Source organism: Melanaphis sacchari, unplaced genomic scaffold, assembly GCF_002803265.2.
Source record: "Melanaphis sacchari strain LSU unplaced genomic scaffold, SCAv2.0 Contig118_pilon_pilon, whole genome shotgun sequence".
Lineage (NCBI taxonomy): Eukaryota > Metazoa > Arthropoda > Insecta > Hemiptera > Aphididae > Melanaphis > Melanaphis sacchari.
This window is the reverse complement of record NW_020270462.1, coordinates 692,146-705,014: the sequence shown is the minus strand read 5'-3', so window position 1 is coordinate 705,014 and position 12,869 is coordinate 692,146. Positions and strand designations below refer to the sequence as shown.

The window sequence follows — 12,869 nt, the reverse complement described above, 5'->3', positions numbered from 1 at the left end:
CTAATCGGATATCAAACACAATGTTTTACGAAACTTTTGGCTGCTCCCCATTGCCAAGGTTTTGTTTGTAGTGCCAAGCAATCTATTTTCGTATTTTATTATTTTGTACCAAACGAAATAAAGCGGACAGAAAAATAATTTAAATTGTGTTAACAAAATAAAAACCGAAAAACGAGGTCGGCTACTAAAATTTTACACATCTCTGCAGGAAGTCTAAGGTCATAACCTTAAAATAATAATAATCGAAAAAAAATATTTATCTTTTTATTTTTATTTTATTTATCTATTCTCTAAAAATATTAATAAACCTTCGTAAATGTTTTGTTCACTTATTAATTTAATTATATTATTAATGCTTTATTAATGTTCTCCTAGAGTAAACATAATTTCAATCGTTATCATTTTCGTATAGATTTCGTTTTATTTACAAATTATTATAGTTAGGTAAAACATTGTTTGAAAAATATTCTTTTTAATTCTTATGAATAACTTGAATTTTGTCCTCAGTTAAGTTACGTTAGATAAAACCAAAGGTGCATCTTATTTTATACAGTTATTTCCATGCAAATAGAACAAATTAACTCATAAACAAATCATTAAATTTAAAACAGAGATAATAATCTCTTTTGTTTAAAGCTCGTAGCTTACATTTCATACGAAGTCGACAATTTTAATACTCTATACTCTTAAAACCAAATCTGTTTCAATAGTTTGTAATCTAATTGACACATTTCTAAATATTATAAATAGTCAGAGATAGTTTTAAATTAGTAATAATTATATGATAAAATACAAAATTATTGTACAATGTTGGCCTCAATGAATTACATCAGGTTGCATTTAGCAAGTACGCAGAATATATATTTGAATCATGCTATATTATCTATAATATTCCTATCGCATTTAGTTTCTACGTTTAAATATTAGATCATTATTCGTTAGATTTTTCTTCTAAAAATACATATACATATAATATATATATTGTTTATAATCAGATAGATGATGCAAATTAATTAAGATGTGTAGAAATAAATTAATATATCGTATATAATAAAATATGTTAAGGTGAAAATCAAAAGGCTTACGGCTTAAAATTCTTTGTCGCCATCTAAAAACAAATAAGAAATAACTGAAATACTTTTTTTTTTTAATATTATGTGTAAGAAACTCTTTAAATTTAACTTCTAAAGTAATAGACCGATTTTGGTAATTATACTATTTAAGTCAATGGTATGTATATGCAAATTTCTTAATATTGAGAAATAGATAATCGTAAATAATTTATGGGGGCTTTATTCAAGCGTATACCTACGTATTTCTACCCCGATCTTTGCCCCATCAGTTGACTCTCGTATGACATTTCATAGTTTTATTCCGTAAATTTTGATGTTTACCTGCAGAATAAATAAATTTATGGATTATATTGAATTGATAAGTTTTTCAGAAAGTTTTTTGCAAAAAGAAATTTTAAATAAATAAATAGAACGATATGCATGAGGAAAAACATAAAACACGTTCAGTGCCATCTATTGTGGTGACAGTGTTCTGTGTGCATGTTACTATTTGGTTTTTAGTAACTATATAGGATTCAATTACAATATCCCATTACAATGGATTAAAAAAAAGTTTGTTGCTAATTATTACTAAGGTACAAAAATTCAACATTTGGTACATATATTTCAAATCTTTAGCTTTCCTCGTCGTAAACTTATGAAATATTTGTGCGTCAATACAATTTAACTAGTAAATTTCTTAAAAAATTAAATCTCTATAGCTTATTCTCTAGTTGCGATCCGAATTAATAATTGGCCAATTTTTTATAATATACAAATGTTTTAATTTTTAAGATATTTTTAACATAAATGTTCAGTTTATTTTAATTAATAATAATTATTATATTATTTATTAAATGTAAATATGAGAAATACGTAGCACGATGATTCATGATACCATGCAAATAAGGTATTAACTTTTAAAATAGTAATTACTAGGTAGTAATGAGATCGGTATGAAATAAACAAATTTTGGATAAAGGTTAACGTTTTATACAGGAAATTTTAACTGTCTCATCATGGTTTACCTTAAAGTTTATTTTATTAAACAGTCTTACACCATACTCATTTTAACTAATCAATCAAAATTGAGATGATTTAATTTTATTTAAAACTTTATTCCATAATTTTACACGTATACTATCGTCTATCAATTTTTTAACTATAGTCTAAAAATACTTCTATGAATCGTGAAAAATTGGTTAAATCAGATTATTTCATTATACCTATTTATTTTAGACTTAATTATTTTCAAATTTGCTATTTTTAATGCATATTGTTTAAGTATATGTGTATACCAGTGATGGGCAACTGGCGGCCCGCATACCTTTTGTATATGACCAATGCTACATTTTCATATTACTTTATACAATTTTAGCGTTTATCTGTATTTTTTTTTGATTATATATATTTTTTTGACACTAAAACATATTATTAATGTAAAAAATAAATGTTAATTGTAAATATTAAATTTTATTTACCTTTTGTTTTTATTTTTTGAAAGCATAATATAAATGTTGATAATTTGTTTGATTAAGTTTCTAATATTTTAAATTTGTACTTCAAGCCATATAATTTTATTTTATTTTAAGCTTCCTTGTCCTTTTTAAGGATATTATGTAATAAATATATGATTGTTGTTAATCAATAGTTAAAATTATACAAAATGGAAAATTATATTTTGAACATTCCAACAGTATGCCATACAACAAAATATCATAAATCTTTAATTTTTTTTTTTTTTTTTTATATCATAAAAAACATGTTAAATTTAACTATGCATGTTAGTCACTAGTATAACATATTTCAATATTTTATTAATTCTATAAAATAGGAAATTATTCTATATTTTAATCTACTCCATATAATACAGTTTTATATGATTAAGTTTATAATTCGTCAATATATTATATAAATATAAGTTATATATTATATATTACAGAATGTACATTAGTACATTATACGTTTAAACATCCATTAAATATCTTGATTTGGGGCTTCAAGGTGGCGATACCGGTTGTCTATCCGGCTTCCGCATAATATAATTTAATACAGCCGCATGTCTTTATAGCATAGTTAGAATAATCAAAATTTATTGTCTTTAGAGGGATCAAGATAATGTTATTATAACTAGGTAGTTATAGCATTACATATTATATTATTAAGGATATATATATATTTTTGTTATAATATTTTTATGTTATATGGCTAAATATACGTATACTTATTCTGTATTTTTACACGGTTTATTTTTACTCGACATAAGCATTCAAACACCATCATCTATATATTAAAATTCTAAAAATATCACATAGATATAAAGTTTATTATAATTTATATACATTAAGTTCTTACGTATTGTTTAGTGTGTTCTTAAAGATAAAGTAGTCAGAGGTAATTGTTATTTGAATTTCTACTCGAATGATAAAATTCAATTATTATTCATCGCCTGTTAGATTTTTTTTATTAAATATTATTATCGAACGAATCGTCCGAAAATATTCTTGTCGCGTTTTCTTTTGTCTTATACGTTACACAACAAATAATATTTATTCAATATACGGAACATAAATTTCAATTATATAATATGCGCAGTAAAATGGCAACAAAGATAATATCATCGCAGAACTATACACAAAGCGTAATGCGAACATTCATAAAACTATAAGAATTTAAAAACAAAAAGTACAAAACCATTATTTCTTTAGTAATTCCGTCATAATTTAAAATCAACATTTTTAATAATTTTTCATATTAATACTTGTTTGGTTGATTATTCAATATTCCAAAATATTTTATTTTTAAATATAAAAAAAAAAAAAAAAATGCATTAACTTTTTAAATAAATTATTAATGTAATATGTTTTTTGGGATTTTAGAAACATAATAATTCAAATCTGTAAACGACTTTAACTATGTACTTATTTTTTAAAACATAGTTATTCTGTGTATAATTATTGTATTCATTATATTTAATGTTATATGAGCATAGGTAAAAAAAAATGTTTGGAACTATGCACATAAAACTCGAGAGATATTGAGCTTAATTGCGTAAAATCAAAATTATAAAATAACTTCAGATGTTTGTTTATAGGTTTATAATAATAAAATCATACCTAATTTATTTCTTAAAAATAACAGTAAATGCTATAAACTTCTATTATTTTGTTTTAAATGGTATGTAAGTTCTTACGAAAGCATGTACATATTTTAAGCATTTTTTTTCTACAAAGTATATATACGTACAATATATTATCATATAGTATAATAAATTTATTAAAATTAACAATTTTACACAAACTTTACATTATTAGATATTTATTTTATTTTTTTATTTTTTATTTTTGAATTTCTCAGTTAATTTTAAAAATATGAAATATATATATTTTATTTTTATTAAATATTTACGATCCATAAAAAGATGAATTAAGACACTTAACTAAAAAAATATTTATTATTCATTAATCATCAATTATAATAACTAAATACATTTAAATGCATAACAATGTGTTTTATTGTCTATTTAGTAAACAAAATAAATCATAAATATTTATGTTAAATAAAAACACTAATTATGTCCTTTTTTTATATATATATATTCTATTTTTTTTTTAAACCAAATTATACAATAATGCTTATGGAGTATTGTATAAATTCAATAATGGTGTGTGTTAAAATTAAACCTTAGATCTTAATATATTTTAATTTATGCATTTTTTTTTTGTTTCATAACAGTTATATGCTTCTTAATATAATCATAATAAGTCAATTAAATACGTGTATGTAGAAAACGTTCAATGTAAAGAACAAACTGTTTTTATCTGTGAGTTACTGTAGAGTTCACAGCAAAATGCTTATCTGACAATTTACAAATCATAATTCGTTGCAATTCGATTTGCACGATTTATTTTACTGAAACCCACAGTCATGCCATGTTCTCTTTCTCAATAGGTAGTCTACATTGTTAGTGGACCATTGGAAAATTCTTATTCATATACATATCAGTAAACTGCAATTACTTTTACGTCATACTATAACCATTATTTATCACTAAAATAAATATATTTTTAGATACCTAATACCCATACTATTATAATGTGGAATATTTAAGTTAATTAAGAATTAAATTTACTTAATATTTAAATATTATCAGTTATACATATTGAAGTCTATATAGTCTTTTATAACAACTATTGGAACATATTTTAATGCTTTATTATAGTTATGGTCATGACAATGAACCTAACATATTTCATTTATATTTTGAAAAAAAATAATAAATTTAATGTGTTTTAACCACCTATAGGCTACAGCATAACTAAATATTTTGTAAATATATACAGCGGTATAAATAATAAATATTTATTACATTTTTTTGATTTATAATATCAAATTTGTTTAAAATTATATTTAGTCAAATCTGTTATGGCATTGGCGTGTTTATTATTCTAGTTATAAATATTTCTATTGTTGCGTGAACAACGATGCAGAATTTTCAAGTGAGTCTACTGATGTCAACATATTGATGTGATCAACGGACATGGTCACAATATATAGCTTGTAAAAATTATGCACGCGGTCAGTAAACTCTTATTCGGTTTATACAGTTCAAGCGTGAAAAATAAAAATAAATAAATATATTTCGATTTTCTGTTATTATGTTATTGTATTATATTCATAATTAGTTAATAGAAATACAATTTTTGAAGGGATATGTCAATTATTAATATCTGTTATCTTTTAAAATGTATTTAAAAAAAACGTTAATACGATTTTACGTAATCAATTACCCTAATAATTACCGATTAAAAATGATATCTTATTTAGAAGTTTTACTGTATATTGAAATAGGTTCTGCTAATCACGTCATATCTGTTTTATATTCTTAATAGTTTTCTAAGACACAAAGAAAACTGCCAAAGACTGTGAACAAAAATTTATGAAATAGGATTGTGATTACAACATAGATACACCGTACATATTTTTTAATAAAAATGTATTATTTAATTAGTTACGATTTAAATAATATAATAGGTAATCATATGATTGAAAAGTTAAAGAAGAAAATGACTTATTCAATATTTTTTCGAAACTTATTATCCAATTAATATTTATTTTTATTTTTTTCAACAAATTTAAAAACAAATACAACATACAAGTATAAGATTATAACATAAGAGTCATGAGGAGTTTATATGATTACTTAAATATTTTGTAACTCTTAAACTAATTTTACTGATCAAAAATATTTTCACAGAAAAATATATTTTAATGACTTATATATTCTTAGTCGTGTTCATGATGAAAAATAAGTATTACTTACTTAAATTAACTGGTTTAGTAAATAAGTTAATATCGATTTTTTAATTTTTTAATATTGTTTGATTTATAATTTTTACTGTTTGTATATCATGTATAACAAATAAATCTATTAAAAGAAACACTGACGTTGACAATAATGAAACTAAATTTAAGACGCCCTTAATTCAATTGACTTAATTTACACGAGTAAATCTCTGTGAAAATTCTAGTTTAAGCATCTTTTGGAACTTTCTAAGTGTGTATATTGGATAACAGTCTTTTGACAAAATGATTTGAACGAAAATTAAATTTTGAATGAAACATTAGATAGTAAATTGTAGCAATTCCATCTATTATTTTTAAACTTATGTTTGAATAAAAAGATACATTTTAAATAAACTATGAAGCTTTAATGATTAAATGGAGACATATTGACTGAAATGTTTGTAAAGTTATAACTTTTTTGTTGTTGGAGGATTTAGTGGAGTTAAATTAACAAAAATAGTTTAATGTATAAAGTAAAATGATTAATTTTTATCAATATCCCATTCATTCATATTTTTATTTTCGTTTAATCATTTATAAAGATTAAGGACAATGAAACTAAACGTAATATATCTAAGTTGTTTTTTACTTATTCATATTATGTACTCATTTATTTTATTTGTTCTAATTTTGAAAAATCTCGAATAAAACATTTTTATTTAGAATATATAAAATTATAATTATTTATTCTTAAATAAAAATGACTTCGTTTTGAAATGGATTTACTTTATTAAAACAAATTAAATATATCTTACTTTATTTATCACTTTAACTGTCTATTTCAAATATTGTCAGTTATAAACAGTTATCGACACGCACGAAATATCATTTCTCAACCATGCACGTGTTAAATCCCAAACCTAATAGAACTTGCAATTCTATACAAAATTGGTTAGGAGCAACATTAAAAATAAACATGAGTTCGCCGTGGTCCAGTAAAATACACATGCGTGATTATTACATGTTTACTACACGAATATTAGCCATGACCTACATCCAAACTACTATTTCGTTTTGGTTAGTTTGTTGTATTATCATTAGTCCTTTTGTTATCTAAAAAATTGAAAAGGTAAAATACAATAATAATATACATAGTGAGCCACCATATTGACCAGTGTTTTAGATATATGAGAAAATGATTAAATACTGTGGTACGCCCAGCTATATTCTGTAAATATTTAAGCAATAAAAATAATAAAAATTGATCAGACGACGTTGTCAAAAAGTTCTCTCTGTAACCTCTTAACGATTGGCAACTTCCATAGTTATTTAATTAAAATCTACAATCACCCCGGAACACTATACCTGAATTGAGTGTAGTACAATATTATACATATTAAATAACCTTGACTTTATTTTGTTGCAGGAAATATTAGTGCGGTTTTCACATATAAGTGGAAGGGCGAGGACATGGCCCGAATGCTGGATGACATGACCAGGAGGGTGATGGTAAAAATCACAATAGCCAGTCATTGCACCAGGCCATACGGTAACATTAACAGGTATTTATATAAAATTCTACTGAGTTATAGTATACTAATTGATTTTTTTTATCGTATATTATATACGATTCGTTATGAATTTTATTTTTGCTGTGTTAGTTACTATTGTTAACACGTAGAGACAACAAATATGATTTGTTACTAAAATGAATATCCTATTGAGTAAAATATATATATATATATAATATATGAGCCATGAGGTGCCTCTATCTAGTTAGCATTGATACTTGGTCTTATTATGTAAAATGTACAACAAATAATAATATTGTTTATCCTATACATTTCAATTTCTTACATAAAACTCAAGGATATTTTACTTTTTAATTTAATTGGGTAACTAAGAGCTACCAAATCAAAATTAATACTTAATTTTACGATTAAACAATTGTATCCATTATTTATATAAAAAAAACGGTTTATTTTCATCATATAGTTTTTGAAATTAAATACATAATTCAGGAAGTTTAAATTTTAATAAAGCCTAACTTTTCTCAAGAACGTTTTTCCTCTTAAAAAATATACCAATCAAAATCACAACATAATGTAATTCAACGGAAAACCTTTATACTTACTAAATTATTTATATATTATATTGGTTGAGTCATCGTGCAGTTTTTTTTTTCATTTTCCCACGATTCTATAGTACAAGAAAACGAAAAAATGCTATCGCTTATACGTTGTATCATAAGTATTTATATAACATATATTGATAAGGAAATTGTAGAGGATAATCAATAACAACTAAAAAGACACGTGCAACATTAATTTCAATCACAGATGAATAGAAAAAAAAATTAAACAATTGCGAGTTCTTGAACATATAGTGAATTTGACCATGTCAATTCACGCATCCAATTGTATCATAAACTAGTATTATTTTTTTAACTATATTTCGAATTTAATCAATTAAAAAGTAAATTTATATCGTGTACAAGTATAAAATAATCACTACCTATTATTTTTTTGTATCGTAAAGTACATGAAGTTTCAAAAATTACAAAACTCATTTTTATTTGTGTGTTAAATTATTTGTAATTATCATTAGATATTATAATTTTATTATCTCTCTAAGCTTAGCAAAAAATATATTTTTATTTAAAACAATTTTTAAGCTCTTAAGTTTTTAATGTTTAATCAAGTATGGTTATCGATTTCATTGATTTGAGCGTAAGATTTATATTTTACTGCTCTCAATAATTAAGTCAACATTATATTATATACATTAGTTAAAAATTGAAATTAAATATATTTCTTCGTCGACTATTTTTTAATTTACTAAATTATTTAATTATTTCTATGTATTTTAGCACGCTGTCAAACACAACGGATGTAGTTTTATTTTTATAAAATTGTATCAAAAATTTTTAAATTTTTAAATAGAGTTTTAGTTAATTATTACATTACATAAAAAATATTTTAGTTTCACAGAAGTTAAAATTTATGAAAATTTCAATACTGATTACCTATAATATTGATTTATTATTAGTTATCACTCTCCAATTTATTTTACTTAAAGATTACTCTTAGACCATAGTATGGAGATCGTGCTTTTTTTAAATCCTAATAGTGCGTTTAATATTTAGTGACTTAATATTATGAAATCATTTTTCTTTTTTATAATGTTTTATGCACGAAAAACAATGTTATTTATAGATATAAATAATAAACAATGTATAGATAATCTATACATAAATTAAGTTATATGTATATATTGTATTTACTTCTATCTTTAAAATGAATAAATAAAATTTAAAATAATAAATGAGTTAAACTGTATAAAATTAAAAATTAAAATGAAAAATATCAAGAAATTTGCTTTTACTGTAAATAGTAGGTTTTGAACGCACCTTGTCATAGATTATGTCACTGTAATGAATGTTGTACTACATTTTAATTCAGTGATAAAATATTGAATTATTGTATGCAAAAACAAGTTCTAAGCGATTCTCCGTCTCTACATCTAAGAATATTTTAAAATAAATTTATTATTATTATACTATAACATAAATAATTTATTGTTCTGTTAACAACATAGTATATTGAACTTGGCGCTATTTTTTGTCATAATGTTGCGTACATTAATATTATAGTATTGTTGTTAACTTATAACTAAAAAGTTTACTAAGCCAATAATTATAACTAGCTCAGCTAAAGTAAGATTGCGATATCCAAACGTTTACAAAAGTAATGGAATAATTTGAACCATATAATAAATGCAAAGGCAATATCGGGCACTAAAAGAAGTAGAACTATTTTCTTCAAAAATAAACAATCATTTTTTATTAAAACACAAAATATGAACACGGAATTATCTCTCACGTCAATATGCCGGTTTTCTCAAGTCATAAAAATACCGACTGACCGTGACAAAAGCACACACGTCATACACATTTAATTCTTATTATTCTATACCTATGTATATTATTTAATATATTTTATACATCACTATCTTTAGTATACATCAGTATTAATTAATAAACCATACAATGTTGTGTGCCTTGAAAATATCATCATCACCACTGCCACGTGCAATTTTTATGTTTCATTATAATTTACAGCTAACTTAAAAAAAACAACCTATGTACCTAAATTTAAAAAAAAAAAAACAGATAAAATCCATAAACTAGGTATTAAGAACTCTTTTTCATAAGAAATAATTGACATTTATTTAATTGTTTTATAAAAATAAAGTGTATCACATATTGACTAAGAAATAACTGAATAAATATTTTAAGTTCAAGTACAACTTCTTATAATACAATATTCCTATTCAACCGTTTACTGACGTAATTTGTTTAAGGGTTTGTCTAAAATCAATATTTATCTTCTTCGTCTGTCTAGCATATAATACATTAACAAATATATTCTATACTTCCACAGTTATAACTCTTTGGTTTATTTAAAAGCAGAAAGCCTAATTTTGTATAAAAAAAGAGAATTTTCTGTGCATTGATCGAATAGTTTTTTAATATTTTAATTTTTTTATCAAGATAATTAATTTATAATTTAACTTAATTTCTCTTATTTTTAAATTTGAACCATTAATAACTCATTGATATTTTATTTTTTTTATGAACAGTTTAAATACTATCAATAGATACTTAAGTAATATAATATCACATAGTAAGTTCACGTCTATACTTCGCGCGTTTAATGTTGTTCTATCTAAAATTAATAGAAATAATTTTGAGAGCTTTCTAAAGATTTTCGTATTTATTGAATATAATATACTATGATAACGCTTATATTAATGTATTACATAATTTGTTTATCACTACAATAGAAATAAATTGGTAGGGGAATTTAACATATTTATTTGTCAAAAATAGTATATATTAGTCAAGTGCTAAATTTATATGTTAAAAATAAAATTATTAATAAATAAATATAAAAATTATACCTAAATAATAAGTATACCAATGGCGCATCTGAAGTTTAATCAAAGATACCATTTAAACTGTATTAATATATCTAAATCTTGATATTCCTTCGATGTTTCACATTAATTAACTGAGATATACATAAAGTTATAACACACATTGGTTATAAATTAAAATGTTGACATTATAATGGATTTAAACCATCTTTTTTACTACCTTAGACATTTAAATTAGACCCTATCTAACTTTCTGCTATATTTCCACCGTACAATTGTTGTTCATTAATTTTTATATAACTATCATATATGTTATTGTTTAAAACTTATAAATTTTAAATCATTATGTATGCATATACCCCAGTATTTATTGTCTTGTTACGGTAGGTAAATAAGCAAAACAGTTTACTTTATTAAGTCCAAAATAATATAAGCAGTTAATTTTCAAAATACTTTTCATCAACATAATATTTTAATACCATCTAAACTTTTTATGTATAAACATTTTTTTGACGATGTATCAATATTTTACAACCATATAACTATCTATATAAACTATCTACTTTTTTTTACAAAATCGTGACATGAAGTAACACACATACTTATTATATTTCGACGAGTTAACATTATTTAATTTTTACGTTTTATTAATAATTTATATGATATAAAAATCACAAATACTATAGAATTTTTTTTTTATAGCTTATACTACTATGTTATACTCAGCTTTTGAGCCTTAAAGATTGTTAAATATGTGATAATATTAAATTTAATAATAGCCACATATTATTCGATCATCTAAAATGTTATTTGTTATTTAAATGTATTACAGGAATATTAATAATAGTTTTCTACAGAAATTTTAAAACTTTAATCCCTTATTCCAACTATGTTATGTAATATTTTAGAATTAGGATTTGGTGTTTTATATGTATAGTTATGAGACAAAACCCGTTCACATTTGTGTTTCGTTAAAAATATTATCTTTACTCATTGTCTTACCATGTATAGTTTATTATTATGTTATGTAATATTTATTATAGTATACCTACAAAATAACTATGATAATTCCGATAAATTTATAAACTTATAGAATACAACCAATGCTGTTTATATTATCACTTCAAAGCTGAACGACTGCTAAAAATAATAGGTACTTAATCAAATAATAAAATGTTTGAAAAAATCATTCACTCCGATATTAATATTCATGTAAAAATTTGTTTTAGATTTATAATGTTATGTATAATCGTTTTAATTTTTTTATTCGTACCTAAAATTCATTTATTTCATTCTTGATATTATATTAACATTTATATTCGTTCATTTGTCACTGTAGTTATTGACTACCAAGTGTCGTAAGATTTAAAAAATAATGCAACTCCAATCTTCTACGATGAACTGGTGAAAGTTTTAGAATATTTTTATTTCATTATATTACTGAATTAATTATTGTATTAAGAGTATACAAATATTTTTAGTTGACAAGTAATATAATAACCTAACAAAATACGATTTGAAAATAAACAAATACAAAATTTAATTAATATTGCACAATTTAAAGTTTTAAATATTCCGCATTATACTACCCAA

The 12,869-nt window shown here is 22.8% G+C and overlaps 1 protein-coding gene across 4 annotated transcripts in view; it reads left to right on the top strand.

Moving 5' to 3' along the window:
• Positions 1-7,770: 7,770 nt before the first annotated feature.
• Positions 7,771-12,869, top strand: part of LOC112604059 (protein goliath-like) — a 33,280-nt gene continuing 28,181 nt past the window's right edge. For all 4 annotated transcript variants that reach the window (XR_003115199.1, XR_003115198.1, XM_025352927.1 and 1 more), the window contains exon 1: positions 7,771-7,900. Coding sequence is in view for 2 of the 4 variants with exons in the window: in XM_025352927.1 (XP_025208712.1) it covers positions 7,809-7,900 (92 nt within the window). In the remaining 2 variants the exon portion in view is untranslated. The remainder of the gene's footprint in view (positions 7,901-12,869) is intronic.